This window comes from Neovison vison, chromosome 2 (genome assembly GCF_020171115.1).
Source record: "Neovison vison isolate M4711 chromosome 2, ASM_NN_V1, whole genome shotgun sequence".
Taxonomy (NCBI): Eukaryota; Metazoa; Chordata; class Mammalia; order Carnivora; family Mustelidae; genus Neogale; species Neogale vison.
In genome coordinates, this window is record NC_058092.1 from 223951037 (window position 1) to 223975940 (window position 24904).

Here is a 24904-nt window from a genome sequence, read left to right on the forward strand (position 1 = left end):
AGGCTCTCTGAATCCTCTTCTTTAGTATCAAATGTTGAATTATTTCCCTTGAAATTTTTAAAAAATTTCAAGAACAGGGGCACCTGGGTGGCTCAGTGGGTTAAAGCCTCTGCCTTCAGCTCAAGTCATGATCCCAGGGATTTGGGATTGAGCCCCGCAACAGGCTCTCTGCTCAGCGGGGAGTCTGCTTCCCTTCCTCTCTCTCTGTCTGCCTCTCTGCCTGCTTGTGATCTCTGTCAAATAAATAAATAAAATCTTAAAAAAAATAAAAATAAAAATAAAATAAAATTGCATGAACATCACAGCTATAAAAGCTAAAAACCAAAAGACACTATGGCAAATTTAAGATTTTTTTTATTTAAGTACATTATAAAAGTTATTTCATAAAAATATGCTCCATATTAAATAATTTTAAAGATACATAATTACTTATATATAAAGCTTTCAGTGTCCTTTATCTATGACCATGAGTCCTTTGGTCCCTAAGGCTGCCTTTGCTGCCTCTCCTGAGGCTAGATGCAGAGGATACCTGCTCCCGATGAAGGAGCAAGAATCCAGGGCCTGGGAGACCAGTCTCCATCATCACTGATGATGCTGAGAGATGCCTGGCACCAGCAACACGCTATTTAAACATAAATGAGAGAGCTCGCTTCGGCGGCACATATACTACACATAAATGAGAAAACAAGCTATCCGAGCAGCCTTCACAAGGTTTTCCACACACAGCATATTTCAGATCACTAAATGTTTAACTAGTAACAAGCTCTACCTAAGTTACTTAACTAGATCTGAGTCCTTTCAGGTTACATCAATATCCAGCTTCCAATTTCCACTCTTTAAAGTATTTCTCCATTGTTCTCCTAGATTTCAAGGTGCCAACATTCACGGTCGGTATGATTTTCTGGGGCTTCAGCCACTGAACAAAGCGTTTCATTTCTAGGTAGCTGCTGTGTTCACTGTAAGGGATTCCTGTAACACAAAAGATATTGCAGACAAAAAAATACAATTACTTAAAAAAAAAAATACACAAGCCCAAAGCAAAATAAAAAAGGAAAGCAATCCAGAGTATTGTCAAAAACTCCTTGGTACTTTATTTCTGATAAAAAAGTTTGTTAATGGGGCCCCTGAGTGGCTCAGTGGGTTAAGCCGCTGCCTTCGGCTCGGGTCATGATCTCAGGGTCCTGGGATCGAGTCCCGCATCGGCCTCTCTGCTCAGCGGGGAGCCTGCTTCCCTCTCTCTCTCTCTGCCCGCCTCTCCATCTACTTGTGATTTCTCTCTGTCAAATAAATAAATAAAATCTTTAAAAAAAAAAAGTTTGTTAATGACTTTTATGGAGAATAAAGATTAAAACATTAAAATGATACAGAAACTTTGAACATTAAATAATCCTATCACTTTTCTATGTAGACACTTCGTCTGTATTTCTATAGACTCTTATTTTTAATCAGGCTTTCTTTTTAAATCAGACTTCTCTGCAGCACTTCACTCAGCTATGGATTTCAGGAATATCCTGGAAAAATTAGGAGAAAGATGTGAAGAGTGACAAGCAAGCGACTCTTGGTTTCCAGAGCAAGTAAGCAGAATCTAGTCCCTGAGCTTTGTACACAGAAAAAAAATAAGCAAAATAAATAAATAAATAAAATCTTAAAAAATCCCTTTATCTTTCCTAAAGATGAAGTGGCACAGAAAAAGGGAGGAGGGGTCCTGCTTTAACTGGGATCTTTAGGGGATGAAATTAAGTCACTAGTCTAGGGACATATCAAAAACGTTTCCATCAGCCATGACTACAATAAGCGATTTCTGAGGACAAAGGTAAACCTCCACTGGGAAATGAGAAAAAGGAGTCAAGCCTGTACCTATTGCCGTCATGGCATCTAATCCAGTCTTCCTGCTGACAGTTGGACAGTAGGTGGCTGCTGAGCTTCCAGGCCCAGAGGCACCAACCGCCCCTCTTCTATGCGTTCCTCGACACAGCATCAAGCACGCAAACGAACCATGTCTTATTAGTCCTTGACTTTTTCCTCCTGCCATGTTCCTGTCTATCAGTGTATGATGTACTAAAGGGACAGCTTTAGAGAGTGCAGAGCAATTTGAAACTCGATTTTTAAAGATCCACTGGTGTCCGTTTTTCTGAGATCTAATTTTTACAGTTCCTTTTTAAAAATGTCATAACAAACATTAAAAGTGAAAAAAATTAATAATTATACCATATATTGAAATGTTTCCTTTGGTCTGGGGAATAATGTCTGCTATCCTCGTTAACTTGTTAGAATGTGTCCATCCTGTAGGTCGAAAAGCCAAAATCTGATCATATTTTCCACCACACTTCTTCAAATGACTCTGTAAAGCCTGTTAAATAGAAACAGAATATTTATTTAACAGTCAGTGAAGGTGGGTTATGGGGAATAAAACAGAATGATCACATGGGTATAGTCTTAGGGAGTGTGCACTTGGTAAACATTAATTTGCAATAACCTAGAGCCCTACTTCCAGAAAAAAACCAGAATCATTAAAAAAAATTTTTTCCCTTTATCTAAAGTTAAACAAGCTTAAGCGCAGCCTGAAAAAAAGTAAAGTAAGGCAACATAAGAATTATGAATTGAAAGATTACAATTCAGATAGATACCAAAAAAGGAAAGAAAGAAAGAAAGAACGAACGATAGAAAGAGAAAGAAAAGAAAATAGAAAGAAGGAACTCTCCAAATCCTACTACTATTAGGATACTGATACACTGTTAGGGTGTTCGAGGTACCAATATTAACATGGTAAACGACAGCCCAAACATATCCATATGCGTATGCAAAACGGAGGTCTGAGCCGCGGAGAGAAAGAGGGAAGAACTGTAGGAACGGCATACGTCCAACGCGCACGCGCGTGTCCAAGAGCGCACGAACGGCATACGTCCATCGCGCACGCGCGTGTCCAAGAGCGCACGAACGGCATACGTCCAACGCGCACGCGCGTGTCCAAGAGCGCACTAGCACTCTCCTCAGGGTCTTACTCCACTTCACTCTCTAAACATGAACTCGATAGACTACTTGCAGAACTTTTCCTGCCGCTACAATTCGGAGTACTATGCTTTCCTAATAAACCCTGAGTACCACTTTCCAAACTAAAGTTACCAAAAGTGATGATATTTGATGAAATCTGAAAATCAATGACCAAGGTTCAATCTTTGAAAGATAAGAAAAATCCAAATAAAAAGTGATGGCACCAGAGATACAAAAGTCTGATACTTTTGGTCTTCAGGCAAAACCCACAGTGTTGAGGGCTTAGTGTCAATTAATAATAAAGTTTTAGCATTATTTAAAATAATAAAAAAATCTAAACTGCGCATGGCAGCATTTTGGATTTCCCCAGGTTTGCTTTTCCTGCCTTCATCATCCATACTCTGCTTTTTCTTCCTTCATCACCCATATTCTGAATTATTAAAGTGTTGTAGGAGATGCTGGTAGAAAGTTCTGAAGAAAACAAAGACAAACCCATGTATCTGCCTACTCACTCCTCATCTAATATATGTCTGTTTCAGGATCAGGCCATGTTGTGGGTGTCAGAGTGGTGGATACCAGACATAGCCCTTCAACCTTCTGGAAGCTTAGAGCCTAGAAGGGAGATGGTTAAAAAAACCCACTTCTTTGGTCTTTTTTTTTTTTTTTTTTTTTTTGTAATGGAAACTATGTTTCCTTTCTTAACTTTTTCTAATTCTCATCATCTATTATACCATTAGCAACTAGAAGCCTTGCAGATTGACCTTTTCACAAAGGACTCATTTTGAGTAGAAATTCCTAGAAATGGGATTGTTGAGTTAAAGGATTTACCCCTAACTTCTAATTCTACCCAAGTGGACGACAGTGCTAATTTCTCTAAGTCACAGCATAGGAATATTACTTTTTTTTTTTTTAAGGTTTTATCTATTTGACAGAGATCACAAGTAGGCAGAGAGGCAGGTGGGGGGGGGAGCAGACTCCCCTCCGAGCAGAGAGCACAATGTGGGGCTCAATCCCAGGACCCTGAGATCATGACCTGAGCTGAAGGCAGAGGCTTAACCCACTGAGCCACCCAGGTGCCCCGGAATATTACTTTTTTTAAAAGTATGCCAATTTGGTAGGAGACAAACATATCCTTGTTTTGCTAGTTTTATGTTTGATTAGTAGTTAGAGGCTAAACATTTGATTGTGTTTATCAGATATTTATATCTCATTGGTGAATTAAATAATCTTCTGATTCCTCCTCTGTATCAATCAATGATCTCTTACTAATTTAAATACCTACCATTTATTTTTAAAGATTTTATTTATTTATTTGACACAGAGAGCGAGAGAGTGAGAGACAGAGCACAAGCAGGGGGAGTGGCAGGCAGGTCACAAGCAGTGAGAGTGAGAGGGTAAAGCAGGTTCCCCACTGAGCAGGCATCCTGACATGGGGCTCGATCCCAGGACCCTGAGATCATGAACTGAGCCAAAGACAGCTGCTTAACCAAGTGGGCCCCCCAGGAGCCCAATACCTACCATTTAAACAGTCGTATTTCTTACCAACTACTGCCTCCCCACAAAAAAGTTTAAGTTCTGGATCAATAAATAAGCTTTCATTATAATCTGGCTCTACAAATTTTCAGAGTTTTGTCTCGCTTAGCCTAGGATCTAACTAAAGGGAAAACGAAATAATATAAAACTGAGGTTTAGAGCAATTACACATTTAATATCATAAAGTGAGAGTCCACTTTTCAATACAGGTCATCAAACACATCCATTCCTATTTGCTCCACAAAATCATTCAGTAGAATTAAGTGAGAATTTATGCTTTTCATAAAACAAATTAGAGTCACCACAAAAACATCATTAACCTATGCCACAAACAGAAAGAGATTCTCATCCAACCCAAACACACAGAAAAGACTGCCAGCAGCCACTGACTAAATCATAAACCACAATCTGGGAACTACTGCCATTTTTATTAATTTTATTAAGAATGAACTAGTCAAGGGTTGCCTGGGTGGCTCAGCTGATTAAGTGTCTGCCTTCGGCTCAGGTCATGATCCCAGGGTCCTGGGATCAGCGGTGCAGCAACCTCGCTCAGCGGGCAGTCTGACTGTCCCTATCCTTCTGTGCCCCCCATTCCCGCCATGCTCCCTTTCTTTCAAATAAATAAAATCTTAAAAAAAAAAAAAAAGAATGATCTAGTCAACATAAAGTCTCTGATCCACGACTTGTCTGTTTATTGGTAACCTATTTGTGAGAAAAATGATTTTGGTATATGTCCCTAGAATTGTTTCTCACAGGTAAATGATCATCTATTACATTATTGTTTATTACTATAATGTTTTACCACATTCGGTTGGCTGGGTTTAAATCAGAGGTGGTAGTCAATCCGTATCACACAAGTGGATTTGGGATGTCAAACTCGGTAGCATGAATGGTTTTATGCGGTTTCTAGGGCTTTCAAGCCTGCCTTACAAACACTGAAAATCATATCCATTGACATTTTCACAAAATGGCATTGGCTCTGATGCAACAAAACTATTTTTGGTGGCAAAACATTGCCTTTAAGTACTAACAAAAATACAGTCTCATGTGACCATCAGCTTTTTTTCTTTTCTTTTCTTTTTTTTTTTTTTTAAAGGTTTTTTATTTCTTTATTTGAGAAAGAGCACAAGATGGTAAGAAGGGCAGATGGAGAGGGAGAAGCAGACTCCCAGCTGAGCAGGGAGCCTGATGTGGGACTCGACCCCAGGACCCTGGGATCATGACCTGAGCTGAGGGCAGACGCTTAACTGACTGAGCCACCCAGGCGCTCCAGTAATGTTGGTTTTCTTTTTTCATGTTTTTAGGCTATTTACACCTTCTCATTGACTCCTTAGCCTTCTGCCATCTGGTTCCTCCCAATATCACTTCACTAAAACATTTTTTGTGCAGGTCACCAAAGATGTTCTAATCGCCAAATTGCCATTCTTTCCTTATATGATCTCCCTGCAGCACTGGAACCTTAAAAACTCTTTCATGAAAAGTTCTAGTCCCTTCGTTTCTATAAAACTCTGACTCTTCCACCACTGTTATCTTCCTAAATGGATCATTTGTTCAAATGGAACAAACTAAGTTAGTAGGAAATAAAACTGTAAGATAAAATCATTAAAAATAATGCTATCTCCTCAAGATATCAATGTTCATTTTATAATTAACACTTCATTAACTGCCATACAAATTAGCAGCCTCCCAAATTTAAAATATGTTTCCAAACATGGCTTTAAAGGGACAAAACACTGCCTTGTTTATCCCTGAAATTTTTATGAAGGATATACTCATGATAGGCCATAAAAATTTCACCTTAATCTCATGCAGAAAGGATTTCTATCAGTTACAATTTCCTTGTAATTCCAGGGATAGAGCTAAAATATTCATTTTATCAATACATTTTAAATGTTATTATTTATAAGGCAGATACAGTAATGGACATCCTAGGCTATTTCAAAAAGTTCTATAAAAGTTAGTTCATGAAATTATAGCAAAAGTGAAAATACATTCTTTGGTGTACATTATGTTCTGATTTGTTTCTAATACGCAGGTCTGATGTATTCCACTGCTAGGTATCAAAATGTTAGTAAATGGAAAGAATCTTAGTATATGAATAAATCTGACAGAGAAGTCCCCCAAATCACAGTGAGGTCCTAACAGATATCTTTTTCTTATTTATTTGTTTTTAAGTAGGCTCTGTGCCCAGCGTGGAGCTTGAACCCACGACCCCAATATCAAGAGTCACACGCTCTACCGACTAAGCCAGCCAGTGTGTGTCCCAACCTCTCTGTATCTTAATCCACACCTCAAAGCCGATACCAGAACTTGCTCTTAGGATACACTTCCACTGGTTCACTTAATCCTCAACAAGTCATATTCCAACATATATCAGTGTTATCAGGGATTAATATTAACACAGAAAAGACCTGAAGAAAAGTTCTCTGTTCATTTCCACACTCAATGGAAAGAAATGGAACACAACCCTAAACAAAGAAGATTTGGATGAGCAGATAGTTGCATACTTTTCTATTTTTGTTTCTTTTATAATAATTCTCTAGTTCCTATAAGCCCATGAATTACTCCACACAGCTGCACACACACAACAAATAAAAACATTTTATTTCCACTTAAAAGATCTTCTAGCACAAGGTTTACTATGACTCCACTATAATTGAATTCCTCTGCATTAAATGCAGCTATGATGGCATTCCAGATTATAATCATTGTATTACCTTTTCTAGTCCATCCTAAAAATGCGTGTCTCGTGGATGCTTACCTTAAAGTTAATCTGCATCATTGGGAGGAGGTGAACCAGTGAACTACACATGTCTGTAGTGATGAAGGAATTAAGTTCTGGTATGTTGAGGCACTGCAAGGTTTTATATTTTTCTTGGGACATGCCCACTTTTGAACCTAAAACATCAGCAATGGCTACAGGCAAAGGAAAAGGTTAAAAATGGTAAAACTGCAGCTTATGAAAAAGATAACTAAGTTACAACTTAATCAAAATTTAAAGTAAGAATTTACCACCACCACCAACAACAAAAATTCGAAACATCCATGCTTTTGCTATATTTCAAAAAGGCTAAATACTTTTGTTGGTTAACTGTAGGAAGTAAATTATGAGAAATGCAAAGAATTTCTTTTTAAAGATCTAGTATTTAAAAACTGCAAAAGATATACAGAAAGGGGTAGAGGAAAAGCAGCAAAGTTGAAGGAGTTAAAATCCAGGCTTTATCATTTCATATCTTAATGTTTGACATGACGTGACCATAGTTAGGGAGACACAGAAAGTATTTTGTGAAATGGTATAACACCATCTAGACAAGCTACAATTACATATCCAAAATCATTCATGTACAAAAACTAAAACTGTTCTCTAAAATAATTAATTGATGGTTATCCCCAAAGGAGGCAGCAATGTGACTTTGCACTTGTCATTTTTCAAAGTTCCCTGAAATACTAGTGTAGCGTGGATATTTGCTCTGTAAACATTCTGCAGATGTAAAGGCTATCATAAACACACTTAACAAGGGTTTCCGTTAAGGTAAGCCTTTCAAAGTTTAAATGAATCCAACTCTATCAAATTTTTCTTCAATGGTAATACTGCACCATTTCAGGAAATAAGGATCGAGTGTAAGTACCCAGACTGAAAGGGCTTTTATGCAAAAGAGAATCTGATCTTTATAATATATTAATGTAAATTAGAGACAACCACCACCCACCTAGGAAGACTTTCTCTTTTCCAATAGAGTAAGTGCCACAGACGATGAGAACACGTGGGTTTAGAGTTACTGCCTCAAAGGCAGTGTTGATGGCAAATTGGATAACCTCTTGCTGGGATGGAAAGGAGTATTCTGGGCTGCAGTATCTGTAAGATGGAAATATGGTACTTATTAAATGAGCAACAGAAAAGCCACAGCTTTAAGGCAGATGCTATTTTAGAAACCAAGCTCTAGCAAACTTACTTGTAACGGTACTGTAATACATTAACCCCGCCGCGGTCATTCCACTGCCCGTGGTTAAAATATTTGTTACGAGCTATGGATAATTTATGATGGAATTCTACATTTCCAATATGGCTTTTACAGTGTGTTTCTTTTATTGCCCTCATATAAGGAAATTGCCTCTTTTGCCTCAAGGACGTTTCTAGCTGGCTAGTTTAGCTGTGAATTGTATACCTCGGCATCTTTTTATTTTAACTCTAATCACTATTGAAGAAAATACAAGTGACAAGGTTCGTCTTTGAACTAAAGAATTCTGATTTAGTTTAAAAAATTCTTAAAATAATAAAATGAAATGTGAATTTAATGAAGCAGTTTTAAATCAAAGAGTTAATATTCACATGGTTATCTGCTCTTCTGAGGAGATAGAGAAATATATGTAGTATTACAACAATACAACAAATCCAGTCTACCTCAATACAGTAACACCCAATGAAAAATTAACCCTAAGACTACTAGATAGCTATCTCTATTTGGGATGAAAATTAAGCATTTTTTCACTAAAAAAAGAAGTCATAAAGTACAAACATAAAAAAAATATATTGTTTTTGCTAGTCAGCCATAAGAAGAGAAAACATTTGTCTTCTCTCTGTGAAAAACTCACAAAGAAATTCAGAATTCTATGTAGAGAACACGAGGCAAAAAAGGGGAGGAGTTACTTATTATTTTCTTAATTTATTTAGAGTACATATAAAAGAATGGAAAAATTAGCTACAGCGTTAGAAAACTGAATGTGGGAAGACCATCTTTTTTACTAAAGTATGCCATCCAAATTCACTTCTCAAAACAGGTTAAAATAGTCAACATAATTCATTTCTAACAAATTGATGAGGTATTTTAAAATGTAATAAAAAATGGCTAGTACCATTAAGTTTATAACATTTAGAAATTCAAAGCTGTCACTTACAAATTACCTTTTGGAGAAGGAACAAAATAATTTTGAATATTCAGAAACAGAATCACATTTTGGCCTCTGTTTCTTCTTTACAATTATACTTAATAGTTACATAGGAACTTTGAAAAGATAACCTAAAAAGGTGTTTTCCTAAAGTTTGCCCCCCAATTTTTCTTCCTTGTTTCAGTAACAGGATTCTCACATAAACCAAAGGAAATCACAGAAAAGAAAAAACTGAGTTGTAGTTAGTTAAGACATGTCATCCCAAATTTGTTCTCAAGCCAGTATGTATTTTTTCAAAAGCAGTTCTCTGATAAATGATCTTAAAATGGTAATTGACAATAAGTCATCTTTTTTTTTTTTTTTTTACAATAAGCCATTGTTTTGATTACCTAAGCAACCATACACTTTGTTCATAAAAAGCAGGGCAAATATTGTCAGTGGGAAAACACAAAGAAAGCTTCTCTTACGTTGTATCTAAGTAAAGCGTGTGGATTTTCTGGCCTGCAAGACGAGAACGTTCCATGGTGGGATCTGCTCGGAAGTCGCCCGTGTGTAAGAGGACGTTACCATTAGGAAGATGAAACAGGATCATGACAGCACCTGGACAGCTGAACACAAACATTTCAACGGAATAGTCTTAACACACACGAGGCAGCTGAAGGAAGAGGGCTTCTCACGCTCAGCAAGGTAATACACATGACACAGCACGGTACTACACAGGAAATGCAGCATTTTACGAAGTCTACATCGCAATAGTAAGGAAAAAAAAAAGTGGTGTGTGGGAAAGGGCTAATTCGGCTTGTTTGTTCCAACTCCACACTTCCCCACCTAAGTCTGCCTTGAGGACTAGTCCTTGGCTGGCCCTTGAGAGAGGAGTTGAACTCTTGGAATATTCTGCCTGATAAGAGCGCTTTGTACGCCTGAGTGAGGCAGGAGCCTGTGTGTCCCTAGTTTAACTAGACAGTCACCATAGATAACATCGTTGGCATCAACTGTCTATTTTGCTCTAGGGGACTGGCGTCTGAGGAGCTAAGGCAAGTCACACAGGCATTGCATGTGTCCATGACTGACCTTAAGTGAAAGCCCTGGCTGGACTCAAGCCTCAGATGAGCCTCCCCGCTTGGCCACGCGTGGCACATGTGGTGAGTGCCGCTGCTGGGAAAACCAGCGCATCTTGCTACTCTGTCGGTCACAGGATATCTGGAAACTTGTGCCTGCTTTCTCCTACACTTTGCCCCCATTTGCCTTTTTCCTTTGCTGATTTTATTCTGTATCCTGTCGCTAAAACTGTAAGTACAACAGCCCTTCTGAATCCGGTGGGTCCTTCTTTTTTTTTTTAAAGATTTTATTTATTTATTTGACAGAGAGAGATCACAAGTAGGCAGAGAGGCAGGCAGAGAGAGAGAGGAGGAAGCAGGCTCCCCGCCGAGCAGAGAGCCCGATGCGGGGCTCGATCCCAGGATCCTGAGATCATGACCTGAGCCGAAGGCAGCGGCTTAACCCACTGAGCCACCCAGGCGCCCCCGGTGGGTCCTTCTAGAGAACCACTGAGCCTCGGCGTGTTCTTGGGGACACACTGGGTCTTGGAAATTACTGTTAAAACACATAGAACTTTCAATCTGAAACTTCACTTTGAAAGGAAATAATTACTTTTGTAACTAAAAACTTCCTCTTACCTCCCTCCCCAAAACTTCAGACCGCAATCACTTTACTGGGGAATTCTATCAAACACCTAGGGAAGAAATAGCCCCAATACTATACAACAACTTTCAGAATGGAGTAGGAGGGAATAGTTTGTGAGGCCAGTATTATCCTAATATCAAAACCAGACAAAAGTATTATTAAAAAAAACTACAGACCAATATCCATTATGAAAACAGATAAAGAAGTCTTTAACAAAATATTTAGCATATCAAATCCAGCAATATATTTATTTTAAAGCAATATATATATATTTTAAAAATATATATTTTTAATTTATTTCTTTTTAATTTTTAAAATGATTTTATTTATTTATTTGAGAGAGAGAGAGAGCATGAGAGGAGAGAGGGCAGCGGGAGAAGCAGACTCCCTGCCGAGCAGGAAGCCCGATGCGGGGACTCGATCCCAGGACTCCAGGATCATGACCTGAGCCGAGGGCAGTTGCTTAACCAACTGAGCCATCCAGGTGCCCCCAAAATATATATATATTTTAAAGGCTAAGTGGAGTTTAACCCAACGAAACAAGACTGGTTTAAAATTCAAAAAAGTCCCTTGTTATCATTTACCCTGTTAACATTATAGAGGAGAAAAATTATGTGATCACCTCAGTAGATGCTAAAGAAGCATTTGACAAAAGTCAACACCCATTCATGATTAGAAACTCTCCGTAGACTAGGAATGGAGGGAATCTTCCTCAACCTGATAAAAGGTATCTATGAAAACTGTATTGCTGACATCAAGTTAAAGGGAGAAAAACTGTAAGCTTTCCTTGTAGGGTCAGGAACAAGGTAGTATCTGCTCTCAGCGCTCCCATTCAACACTTTACTGGAGGTCTGATCCAGGATCATAGACAAGCTGGACTTGTCACTCTGAACAGAAAGTAAGAAGTAAAACAAAACTGTCTATATTTACAGATGACATGATAGTATGTGCAGAAAATTTTCAGAAACCTATAAAAAACCTACTATGACTAATGTGCAAGTTTAGCAAGGTCTCAGGATACGAGGTCAATACACAAAAATCAGCTGTCCATCAAGAGGTGAATAAAGACATCTTCGTGTGCCCTTACAGTAGATACTACTCAGCAATAAAAAGAAACAAACTACTGATACACACATCGGCATGGATGAATGTCAAAAACATGATGAGTGACAGATGCTGGAGGCTAAAGAGTAGATACTATAGGATTTCATTTCACTGAATCCCTAGGAAAGACAAATTTAAGACATAGTGATAGAATATAGATCGATGGTCCCCTGAGCTAGCGTTGGGTTTGGGGACTGACTGGGAAGGAACACAAGGAAACCTTCTGGGGTGGGGGCAATTTCCTATATTTTTCTATAGTGGGTATTACATGGGTGTGCATTTTAGTCAAAATTCAGCTAACACTTTAAATAGGTCTGTTTCATTTATGTAAATTGTACCTAATAAAGTTAACTAAAAATATCAGAACTTGGGCTGTTAAAATCATCGATTAAAAAAGAAGCACCAGCAGGGGTTCCCGGGTAGCTCAGTTGGTTGAGCGTCTGAGTCTTGGTTTAGGGTCAGGTCATGATCTGCAGGTGGTGAGATTGAGCCCTGTGTGGATCCCTGCATCAGGCTCTGCACTCAGCGGGGAGTTTGCTTGGGATTCTCTCTCTGCCTCTCCCGCTGCCCCCTCCACTTCCTCTTTAAAAAAAAAAAAAGAAAAGAAAAGAAAAAAGAAACAACAGCAAAGTTAGCAGACAAAAAGTTAAAAGCAACCTGAAGACAGAGCATGGGTCTGGATTTTTGGAGACCTAGTCTTAATTTTAATTCTTAAAGCATCTGTGATGGCTAAAATCCTATGAAAACAAGGCAGAAGTGCAGTTGACAGTTGCATTTTGGTAACAGGATACCAACAGTGCTTTACACAAAAAGAAAAAATGAGGGGGAAAAAAGGAAACTACTTCCAAGGGAAAAAATCCTCCAAGTCTTTAGTATTAAAAGCCTGAAGGATTTCTTAAAAGGGGGGAAAAAAATCCTTTGGTATCTAAATGGAGTGCAAGCTGTTGACCTATAAAAGCGATATTAAAGAAGATGGCAAAAAAATTTAAAAAATAAAGAAACTGGCAAAAGGTTAGCTCTTCAAAACAGCAGCATCACAATAAAATATTTTTTTAAAAAATAAGATGGGTGGTGCCTGGGTGGCTCAGTGGTTAAAGCCTCTGCCTTCGGCTCAGGTCATGATCCCAGGGTCCTGGGATCGAGCCTCACATCGGGCTCTCGGCTCAGCAGGGAGCCTGCCTCCTCCTCCTCTCTCTCTGCCTGCCTCTCTGCCTACTTGAGGTCTGTCTGTCAAATAAATAAAAAAAAAAGAAAAAAAAATAAAATAAGATGGTCTCATATGTCAAGGACAGTAATTTAAAATGCATTAAAAATGAATTAGGTAACATTTAAAGGATTTCTCAGTACAATTAATCTCTGATTCTGTAATTGCATACATTATTTTTTTCAGAAGGAGAAACATGTTTTACTCAAAGTTTTTAAAATATCAACCATATTAGTTCCAATACAAGAATGTTCTTTAATACAAACTAATATGTTTTTATTTTATTTTAAATAGTTTTTAAAACTAGGCTAGTCAGAAAGTAACTTTAATACTTACTGATTGGCATCAAGCAAAATAACTTTTATACCATTTACTATACATTCCGTGTCCATCGGCAATGGATGGATGTATTGTTTTTGTATATGAAGTTTGCTCTTCAACAAATTTCCAGTTATCTGCAAAACAGAATGTGCTTATTGCTTTTACTTCAGATCTAGTTTAGAACCAAGCATCTTAGTCTCTCTGTTCTCCCACTTACTTACATTCATGGAAACCCTCCAGAATGCCAGGAAGAATTTCCTACCATGATTATGTCACAACTCTGCTTACACACAGTTCACGGACTCTCCCTCACCTGTGAAAAGTCCCTCATCCCCAAATGACATACAAACCCTTTATGATCTGGCCCCTGTTCATTTCTGGGGCTTTATCTTCTGTTGTTCCCTATCTCACGGTTAGCCGTTCGCAATTATCTGAAGAGCCTGCAATGGGTAGATTTCTCAGATGTCTGTGCCTGAATGCAAACTCTGCTCTCTACTTGGGATGTCCTCTCCTATTTCCTCTGCCTGGTTCTGGAATCAGACAGACCTGCGAATTCTGACTCTGCCATTATTGGCTCTGGACTTAGGGCACATCACTTAATCTCTCCCAGCCTTGGTTGCTTCATTAATAAAAAGAAATTCATTTTATTTCAATAAAATAATTCAAGAATGCTTGAGGATTAAACTAAATTCTAGTAGAAGCCCTTAGTAGTGGCATTAAAATAGTCACCTTTTAATAATTAACTCAAGGTATCTCTTCTACTGTGAAACTTTCTCTAACCTTGGCCTGGGCCAGAATCAAGCACTTTCTTCTACTTGGCTGGTGTTTCCTTCCATTTTTGGTCACAATACCGATTCCATTGCAGTGTATCTGTGAATGTGTCCCCCGAAGGCTGTGAGCTCCTTGAACTTGGGTATTTCCCCCTGAATGTCTTTTTGGGCATCAATAAATGTTTACTGAATGGAACTTAGGTGTTTTAGTTACACTGTAAGGTTGTTTACTATTGCCATATACTAAAGCATTTTTTAAAAAGTCTTTTTTAACTACTGACAATAACTCATCTTAGAATCTTAATGTGGAAATCTGTTTTCTCACATCTTTTCTAGTAGAATGATAGATCTTCAAATACTATTCTTTTTTAACCAAATCGCTTAGAAATTCACTACATGTCATAAATTTAGAATTAGGAAGGCCAACACTTACCTCACTACAATAAATTGGAAATGTGAAGTTTTTAGACAATCCAGCATAGTGATCAGAATGAAAATGTGTAAGAAAATAGGCTGTGCACCCCTCAACCAGTCCATACTGGAAGGCGTCCACAGTACAGCCAGTCCCTGCAACAGAAGAGCACATGGCTGCTTGAGCAAGAGCCGACACAGTGAGAAAGGGCCAGTCTGAGTGTAAACAGTGAACCCCCTAATGTCTTTACATCTTGATTCCAAATTAGCGTCATAACTTAAAAATTTAAGCAACATAAATTCAGCAAAAAGGCATACTAGAGATGAAAATTAGTCTTTTAAGTTTCTACTAAACATCCCAGGATTGGCTTTAAAAAAAAAATTTTTTTTTTAAGTTTTGTTTGTTTGTTTGTTTTGTTAAGTAGGCTCCATGCCCAGCGTAGAGCCCAACAGAGGGCTTGAACTCATGACCCTGAGATTAAGACCTGAGCTGAGACCAAGAGTCTGATGCTTAACCAATGGAGGCGCCCAGGCTTTTATTTTTTAAGTGAATAACTGTACCAAAAAAATTAATTAAGCTACAAATGAGTTATTTTTTTTTTTTACTGACCTAAAATCCTTTACTTCCGCAAAACAGTGAAAGGAAATGCTAACGTTCTTCTTGTATTATTCTATGGTGGCAATTGATACTGGCGCAGAAATGATCACAGGCCCAAATAATCATACATATGACAGTGGTCGTGGCCCTCCATTGGGTCACAGTACAGTAACACATGGACAGTATGTCCGTAGCATTTGAATTTAATTGTGGAGAACAGGAGGTAGGGGAGGTGGAAGGGAAAGAAGAAAATAAATGCCAAAGAGAGGCTACCTAGAGGAGCAATAAAGAAAAAAAAAATGGCTGAGTTCTTCTGAAAAGTGTTCATGGAAGAAATAACCAAGCGTGTGAATTGTGATAGGTAAGTCAATAACCCACCTTCACAACCCACTGAGGCTTATCCCTACATATGGCCTTCTAGTCTCAGGCTCACTTAAAATACAGAAAATTCATTGCCGTAAGTACTAAAAAACAAAACTGGTACTGTGATGTACAAATATGATAATCCCTACACAAACCTTTTGAGCAAATTATGGACTGCGACTACCAAAGTACTTTAAACGATCTTTCTGAAACCAGGTATATTTTGGCAGATTTTATATCCTTTTCAGGATAAGAATTACTGGTTTCATAAAATTCATTTTAGAACATATTTGTCTAACTCATCTATGAAGGCATCGAACTTACAAAATAAAAAAAGGATGAGAAACTAAGTTATTATGATAGGGATTAAAAATATCTGGCATCCAAACTGGAAGGAGCTGAGGAGCCCTTTGGCAGCTGAACAGATAAAGGAGATGTGGTCCATATACACAATGGAATATTACTCAGCCATCAGAAAGGATGAAGAGCCACCATTTACATCGATATGGATGGGACTGGAGGGGATTATGTTAAGTGAAGTAAGTCAAGCAAAGAAAGACAATTATCATATGGTTTCACTCATACGCAGAACCCGAGCCATAGCATGGAGGACCATAGGGGTAGGGAGGGAAATTTGAAGGGGGAGAAACCAGAGAGGGAGATGAACCATGAGAGACTATGGACCCTGAGAAACAATTGGGGGGTTTCAGAGGGGAGGAGGTAACAGGGTGATGGGTATTGAAGGCACGTGCTGTGATGAGTGATAAGTGTAACACTGGGTGTTACACTTAATCAATGAATCACTGAACACTACATCAAAAACTAATTATGGACTATACAGTGGCTAACAGAACATAATAAAAAAAATGTTCAGCATTTATTATGACCTATACAATCTGTTAATTTTTCTTCTTTGAGGCTATTTAGCACTTTGTATTTCTCTTAAGTGCTTAGAGACTGTTACTTCACTTTAATTAAATTTAATTATAATTTATATATGTTTTTATTATAATTACTTACAGAGAGCCTCTCCTCCTTCCATATTAAGCTGACCTTTACTTCTCTGGGTCAAATCTGTGAAATCTACCTACTAGTATAGTATCTTGTACACAAAATATGTTTAATAGAATTTTGCTGAATTGAATGGGACAAAAACATTTAAATAGGCAAAAAAATCTATGTTATAAGTCAATGATGTATAAAAAACAAAGGAAATACATACAAAAAATTGTTCAGTACAAACACACACAACATAGGCAATAAACACACAATTTTTGAAAGCCAATTCTTTGTAGATACGTCAAGTATTGGTATTTCAACTTACCAGGTATTTTCTTATAGAATGGACATGTCCTTGTTCTTAATTGTCCTGCATTAGGTGACTCTGGGATTTTCAAGTTCCCTCTCTGCAGCCTGCCGTAAGGTGATTTTACGAAGACTTTGTCTTTCCTTAAATTGACTCTTCTGGATTCTGCCCTGTTAAGGTGATGTGACCTCTTCTGATGTTCTCCTTCCTGTAGTGAATCTGACTTTTTAGGTCTCTTTCTTTGACGCCGTGACCTCTCACTAGGAAGTTCTACAGAGGCCTGACTCTCACTTAAATTCTTTGCATCAAATTCTAAATCACTTAAAGATTTTTCTGCTTTCCTCTTGCGCTGCCGGGGGGACCTCTTTTCATTAGGACTTACAACTGGATTTAAGTTCATCCCTTCCACTGCACCTCCCTCCTGCAATTTCTCTTCTTTTCTTTTGGGTGGTAGTCCAAAATAAACACCTATATCCATTTGTTTCATTACTTTGGAAGAAGGCGGCGTTGCAGGACAGTTGGGACCAGATGGCAACATTTTCTGAGACTCGGGAGTATTAAGTGAACTGGAAGAATTCTCTGTATTGGGAACTGTAACTTTACTGTCTGGTTGACCACCTAATACCTTTCTGCAGACACATGCTGAATTAGCATTGTTCTTTGCTTTGACGTTCTTACTTGATTTTCTAATTTTACTTTGGGTTGGATGGAAAGAAAGATCCCCTTCTCCCTGCCTGAGAGCTTTGGGCATCTCACTATTAAGCAACGGAAGAGAAACCTGATTGCAAACAGCTGATTCTTCAACTACCAGTTTCTGTTTATTTGACTGAGATGGCTGACATTCTGGCTTACCAAGTTTTGCATTAGCGGCCTGATAACTAGAAGTAAGCCCTTGTGCTAACGCAGATGGAAACAGCGCAAAATCATTATCGGTGTGCACAGGGTCATCGCATGGAAAAACATCCCTATTTTGGAAAAAAAGCTGAGATGAATCAGGTAGAGTGCTGGATTTATACAATACTTCGTGGTATTTATCCTGAGTTAAGAAGCTGTCCAAGTAGGGGCCGCTCTCCTGCTGGTCCTTCAGGAAGGACCCATGGAGTTTTCGAAACAAAGTGGAGCAGCTGTCATCTTCTTCCACGCTGCCATCTTTAGAGCTCCCCGTAAAGAGTATCTCCTGCTGCAAATCACCCAGCTTTTCATCCATACTGTAAGTTTCCTCATCACTTTGAAGTGGAGAATAAGAGATTTCACAGCTACTAAAGTCATTTTCTGGCAGTGGGGAGTATATGTATTCTGAGTTGCTTTGGCTGTCTCGTTCTTCAGCAAGAGCCAAACCGACTCCTACCAGTTTGTCCTTATTAACACTTTCTGGAAATTGTGGGATTTGTTGGGACGTTTGGATAGCTGTCGAAGAAGAAGAAATCTTTTTACTGGTTTCAGATGGAGACTGAGATTTCCTTAGACACGGTGCCACTAACGAGGGGTGAGCTGCAACATTTCTTAAGCTTTCCGTTGGCTTCTGATGCAGAGACCATCTTTCCTCAAGGCCACAGAGAAGGCCTGAATTAGTCTCACTGAAGCAATCCTCTGACCCAGGTAGTGGGCTGCTGAAGGAACTACTGCTTGCCCTGCTCTGAGCCAGCAGGAGGTGACTGTATCTCTTAAAATGAGAAGGAATTGTTGAGGTGCACAGAAGACCATCAGGACACTCTGAAAATTTTAAAAAAAGGTAATGCAGGATCAAAGCAGCGACAGCTTTAAAACCTAAGTGGGAAGTCTTCAGTCCTACTTTGAGGCCTTAGCACCATGCCTATCTTTATACAGCCAAAAGATCCAACATAAAATACTAATAATCCAGCATGGTTTTGCAACATGCTAGTTATTATCTCTAAATCAAATACTTTTCTAAATTTCTTTTCAGATGACTGTTTTCCCAAAAAAATTTTGTTAAGACTAACACCTTTTCCTCCCTTAGTAACTCTCACAAACGTGAGCCCCTTCAATTACCCTCCATATTTACACAGGGTGTTTATAGGTGCTCACTAGTTCATTATTGTTCCGGTAATAAAGAGTGAAAAAGACTAGTTCACTAGTTGAACTAAAGTTCAACCCCAGTTTTTATCTTATCAAGTAATACGGATTTGTGACAATTTAGAGTACCCAACTAGGGTCCGTTATTTAATATTTATACCGCATACAATAAGAGTAATAACAACCTTAATTAGTTATAGCTTTTCATACACTGAATAGTTTAGATTCTAAGATCTGAAATTTAATTTGATGAGCTTTAATAATAATCAGGGAAGTATTCCCCGTCATAACATTATAATAGAGAAACAGTCTGTAAACCATCATGGCGTAACCCCTTGTATGTTAATTTCCAGGTTGTTTTAAGTTTTATTAATTTAAGCAATCTCTACACCCAGTGTGGGGCTTGAACTCATGACCCCGAGATCAAGGTTTGCATGCCCTTTGGACTGAGCCAGCCAGGTGCCCCAATTTCCAGGTTTATCCAAAAAATGACCCACTCTCACTCCTAAAAAGACGTTACATTAAATTAGAAGACCTCGCTGCTTAACTTAAAACCACCTCATAAAAGTATTTGTTGTGGCACAGAATTCAGTTCAAGAGTCCATCAGAGATTCTATTCAAAGGAGTTTAGTCAGCGAAAAACCAAAAGAAAAATCTCTTTGAGGTGGCTTCATCAAAGACATTTCACCCTGAGAAGCTCACCGTGAGACTCCAACTTCCATTTCTGATTTTCAAGCCACTTAAAGGCAAATTAGCAGCATTTGACGAGACTTCAACTTTATTAAAAAAACAAAAAAACTAATACCAGGGATGCCTGCGTGGCTCAGTGGATTAAGCAGCTGCCTTGGGCTCAAGTCCTGATCTCAGGGTCCTGGGATCAAGCCCCGTATCAGCCTCAGCATCCCTGCTGAGCAGAGAGCCTGATTCCCCCTCTCTCTCTGCCTGACACTCTCTGCCTACTTGTGATCTCTCTCTCTGTCAAATAAATAAATAAAATCTTTTTTTTTAAAAAAAGCTAATACCAAATTTTTTTTAAGTTCTTTTGTGTCTTTATGCAGTACTTTAAAATAACTAGAGGTTAATAATAAGATGTCCTCTGAATCATAAATAACATGAAAGCCGTACTGAGTAATATATTTATTTTGCTGAATTCTAACTCTTTGAGATGTAAAAGTCCATAAATGGTATATATCACTTTGAAATATACAAATCATCCTAACAACGCATTCTCCATATACTCCCAAGTAGGACTACCTACATGTTAAACATGACATTATATATCTCAAAAGATAATAAAAGCACAACGTTACTTCAGTTATCATTTGGCACATTTTTTTTTTTTTTAAGCAGGAGGATTGTTGTTTGTTTTTTTTTTTTTTTTAAAGATTTTATTTATTTATTTGACAGAGAGAGATCACAAGTAGGCATAGAGGCAGGCAGAGAGAGAGAGAGAGGAGGAAGCAGGCTCCCTGTCGAGCAGAGAGCCCGACGTGGGACTCGATCTGAGGACCCCGAGATCATGACCTGAGCCAAAGGCAGCGGCTTAACCCACTGAGCCACCCAGGTGTCCCTGGCACATTTTTAATTCAAATCTCAAAAATCTAAGACTCCTTCCCAGATCTCCTTCCTGTAAAATAGCATGATAAATTCAACATTTAGAAGACTCGACTATATGCATAATTCTCTAAATTTCTGTTTCACAAAAGGTAGCAAATGGGGAGTTTAACTTTGAAGAATGCTCATCTGTAAAACGTCAATACCACCCACCTTCTGCAGTCATTGTGAGAGTCAAGTAAGTAAACAGAATGAAGGCAGCATAGTGTGTGCTCAATTAACATTTATGAAAAATCACTGAGATGTTTAGGGACTTCTACGAAATAATACAATGCATTTCAATTGCTTTCAAGTTTGCAACATTCTTTACAATTAAACCACTGACGATGATCTCTTTAACCTGAAGAAGGGTTTCCTTGTTTCCTTCTAAGTCATTTACACTTCAGTGCCTTATCTCCCTTTCACTTTACTGCTTGCCTTGCTTGTTCCATTGGACTGATTCATCAGCCGAATGCAGGTTTTTTAGACTATTTAAAGACTACTCCCTTTTTTTGTCGCCTTACCTGTTTCAGAGACTGGTGGAGAATCCAAACACTCAAAAACATGCCATCGAGGTGTTTGACCTAGCAATGAGGAAAAAGGCATCTGGCAGTTTGGGCAGTATCCGTCATAAACTGGACGTATCTTTGGAGATACTTGTTTGTTTTTGCGAGTCCTACTGTGCTTTCCTGGAGTTGTCTCCTTGTCTTGGGACTGGTGTATACCATCTCCACAGCTAGAATTCTGACTAGAAGCTACGGAATTCTGACTATTTGTTTCTCCGAAGCACACTCCGGGGTCCTTTGTCTTCTCTTTAAGTTCTGCAGTTCTTTTTTTATTTCTGTTGCGTTTTGACTGGTATTTTCCATCTGTTGCTTTTTCAACAGATTTTGGAATATTCTCAGCACAATTATTTGTATGTACTGGTTTTGGTTTTCTTTTAGATTTGTATTCCCAGATGTCTTCTTCCAAAAAAGCATCTTCTAACATGGCAAAATGATTTTTAAGTAAATAAGAATCTATTTCTTGTTATAAAAATTTTTAATGGAACTATTTTGCTGAGGGAAAAAAAAATAACAAAACCCCCACTAACTTGATGGGAATCTAAAGCTTTGGTAATGAATATATTGGCAAACTACCAACCTTATACCTGAGAACACCAGCTATTCCATTTATACTACTATAAAATTAAGAGAACCTACCCCAGGGGTAGCAACTGAGAATTTTCCCATTGCGACCACTATTTCATTCCAGTGTGTTAGCCTTTCCAAGGACTTGATTCATAAATATAAAAATCAGTAATACTTTGAAAATTAAGCACTCATAGGAAATATAGGTCCAAGAGTTTAACCTTAGAATGAGCTTTGTAAAATTGTTATAAAGCTCCTCTCAGTTCCCTTTCAACTGGACGATTGTCCAAATTATTCACCAATAAAACCACAGTCTCTGGGCAATCTGCGTAGCAGGGTTTCCAAACATTAAATGGCTATCTCAGCTTGCTAGTACAACCATAATCACACCATAATCAAAGAGGTGTGTGATTCGGGGGAGGAGGGTTAGTAATTGCCCTTCTTGTCTCTTGGGTATCTGACCACTTCAGCTTCCTGGGTCAGTCCCGTGTCTTCTTCAGCAGCAATGAGCACACACTGCACAATGAACAAACAAAATTCAAATATGTGAAGTTGTGCCTGCATTGAGGGCACCCACACTCCTAACTCCAGCTGCAGAAGTGGTCTACCCTAGATGTAGTCAGCCCTCTCTCCACGAGCCTCAAAACCAAGGGTCACCCGCCTGATGTCTCCCACCTGCTCTGCCTTCTCCTTGAGCTCAGGAGGCTGCAAGGCCAACTTGCAGTGAGAAAGGCCTCACCCCTTCTAAGGCAGGGAATGAGTAAGCTGAAAGCACAGCCGGTTCCATAAAAGCTCTAAAGAGCCCTCCGCTTCTGAAGTCGGAGGGCCAGCCCACCCGGATCCTCGCCCCAGCCCACCTGCCACCCGTACACCCTCGGGAGTAGCTCCAGCTGCGTCCGCTCCTCTCGGCACCCCCCTCCCCCAGCTCCGCTGACAATCTGTTCGTGCTCGCACTTTCAGCACTGCGGGGCGACAAGATACTGTTTTTGTGTATAAGTCAAAGCCATTGCCAGTCACTCTCAACTTAAAAAAAAAAAAACTAAACTAAAACAAAAACCCCATCCCATGAGGATATCCATACCCGCTTTACCTCTGGTGTCTTGGCGGGAACAACTCCCTCTTGCCAGTGCCGTGTCGAATCGGCTGACCCTGGTCTAAGGGCGGGATTTTGGAAAAGTTTGTGTCCTTTTAGATCCTACTGATTTTTATTATTTTATCTTATTTTTGTTCTAAAACCTGCTAATTTCCAAAGTGAAGTGTGGGGAGGATGGTTCTCAGAGCTCCAGGAACGCGGACCCAGAGACTTTCCCCATGCTGAATCTGGCGCTCTGAAAGTCCAGGCTCGGTTGTGCCGGGACGCTCTGGAAGGGGCGGGGTGGTTTGGGCCGGTGGCTAAATTACGGGCCCGGGAATTCCGACAGCTTGTGCCTTAGCATTGGAATGCATGATTACAAAAGAAAAAGGTGTTGTTTTACATGGGGCGGGGGCCGGTGGCGAGTGAGGTGAATGTGCCGTTTTGAAACCAAAGGACAGTAATCGCTTCCTCTCTCCCTACTGGAGACCCTCCCGCGGGCCCGGCGGCCGCCTCTGGACTGTCCCGAGAGAACATGGCGGCCCCCGGAGCCCGGGGCTGCAGCCTCGCGGGCCTGCTCCCGGCGCAGACCCAGCTGGAGTACGCCCTGCTCGACGCCGTCACCCAGGAGGAGAAGGACAGTCTGGTCTACCAGTATCTGCAGAAGGTGGACGGCTGGGAGCAGGACTTGTCAGTGCCCGAGTTTCCGGAAGGTGAGGGACAGGGTTCGGGGTGGGGACCCTTCCCGGAACCTCCCCTTCCTCGGGGACGGAGCCCTCCCCTGAAGCTGGGGGCGAGGCGGGGTTGTGCGACAGCGCCAGGGCTGATCGCCAGCTCTGCGGCTTCCCCGGGTCCCCCGGCGGCGGAAAAAGGTGGTTTTCTGGAGCGCGGGGAACGTGCACATTCGCCTCTGTATCCCGAGTCCCTGCCGGGGCCTTGTGTTAGCTCAGTAGACGTTCCGTCAATGTTTAGTGGCCCCGGTTGGCAAGGATTGAAACGTCCATGCCACCCTCTTCTTTCAGTCTGGCTGCCCAGCATCGTCACTGTCATCCTCTGCGCGTAATGCTGGCGTTTACTGATCACTTCTGTGCCACACGCAATTGCAAACACATCGGGGGACTGTTTCAGTTACTCCTCTCTGTAACTCGTTGAGACCTCTTAAAGACCTCTTTTATAGTTGAGGGAACTGAGCCACAAGTCGGCTAAGTAATTTCCTCAAGGCTTCGCACTAGTAACCGCCGCCGCCGGATGATGCAGACCCCAGACTAGCAAGTGTCTTAGCTGTACCACACTGCGCTGGTCAAAGTCTTGAAATTTGTAATTTTTTTTTTTTAAATCTGCATCAATTACGGCCTGTCTCCAGGGTTTGAACCCCAGCTCTGTGAGGGTTTAGAACCCCAGCGAACGGATACTCCCTGTAGTGCTATATGGGAAGAACATCTTGCATTGATAAATGAAACCGTACTTTCCCTTCTTTGGTTGAGACTGACATTGTTTTGTTGGTGTTGGCATGTCTCCTGGCGTGACACAGAAACCACATGTATAGTTAATTGGTTGGCTGTGGCAGGATTCGGTATCTCATGGGAGATAAACCAGAACCTTGCCTTTGAAAATAGAGTCTTATGTGTCTTTCCAAGCCTTTTGCTCCCACCTTCAAAAATGCTTATTTTTTTTTCCATTACTAATCCTATCCTGAATTTGAAATATTGTGGAGTTATTATGAAAGAATTAGGTTCATGACTGCTTCTCCCATCAAAAGAACTTTAACAGAGTATATACATATGTGCATGTTTTTAAAAAACTTTGTAAGAAGTTAGTTACATAGTATAAACAGAGAGGCTACCGGTTAAGTTTTGGGCCAGTGTTTTTATTTTCTAGTCCTGTTTATAAATACACCCACTGTA

General features: G+C 39.7%; 2 protein-coding genes across 3 annotated transcripts in view; one reads left to right on the forward strand and one right to left on the reverse strand.

The window, feature by feature from the left end:
• Positions 1-375: 375 nt before the first annotated feature.
• On the reverse strand, positions 376-23069 carry DCLRE1A (DNA cross-link repair 1A). Of its 2 annotated transcripts, none has more exons than XM_044240568.1 (10): positions 23019-23069; positions 21323-22444; positions 17190-18884; positions 14927-15060; positions 13739-13857; positions 9879-10019; positions 8235-8380; positions 7286-7440; positions 2209-2350; positions 376-969 (listed from the first exon to the last, which is right to left on the reverse strand). In XM_044240568.1, the coding sequence occupies exons 2-10, from the start codon at positions 21786-21788 to the stop codon at positions 809-811; spliced, it is 3159 nt and encodes a 1052-aa protein (XP_044096503.1). In that variant the 5' UTR covers positions 21789-22444; positions 23019-23069; the 3' UTR covers positions 376-808. The 2 variants fall into 2 exon arrangements, with proteins under 2 accessions (XP_044096503.1, XP_044096504.1); XM_044240569.1 differs by lacking the exon at positions 23019-23069 and adding an exon at positions 22786-22963.
• A 232-nt stretch (positions 23070-23301) lies between these two features.
• The window catches only part of NHLRC2 (NHL repeat containing 2), a 58886-nt gene continuing 57283 nt past the window's right edge, over positions 23302-24904 (forward strand). Inside the window, exon 1 of the mRNA XM_044240570.1 lies at positions 23302-23713. Coding sequence (XP_044096505.1) covers positions 23536-23713 — 178 coding nt within the window. The 5' untranslated portion in view covers positions 23302-23535. The remainder of the gene's footprint in view (positions 23714-24904) is intronic.

Excerpts from the sequence above, each read along its gene's own strand:
- DCLRE1A (XM_044240568.1), bottom strand. The coding sequence starts at position 21,788 with ATGTTAGAAGATGCTTTTTTGGAAGAAGACATCTGGGAATACAAATCT. Across the intron at positions 7,441-8,234 it reads AAAAGAGAAAGTCTTCCTAG|CCATTGCTGATGTTTTAGGT; the intron begins GTGGGTGGTGGT and ends CTTTGCCTGTAG. Across the intron at positions 2,351-7,285 it reads TGATGCAGATTAACTTTAAG|GCTTTACAGAGTCATTTGAA; the intron begins GTAAGCATCCAC and ends TCTATTTAACAG.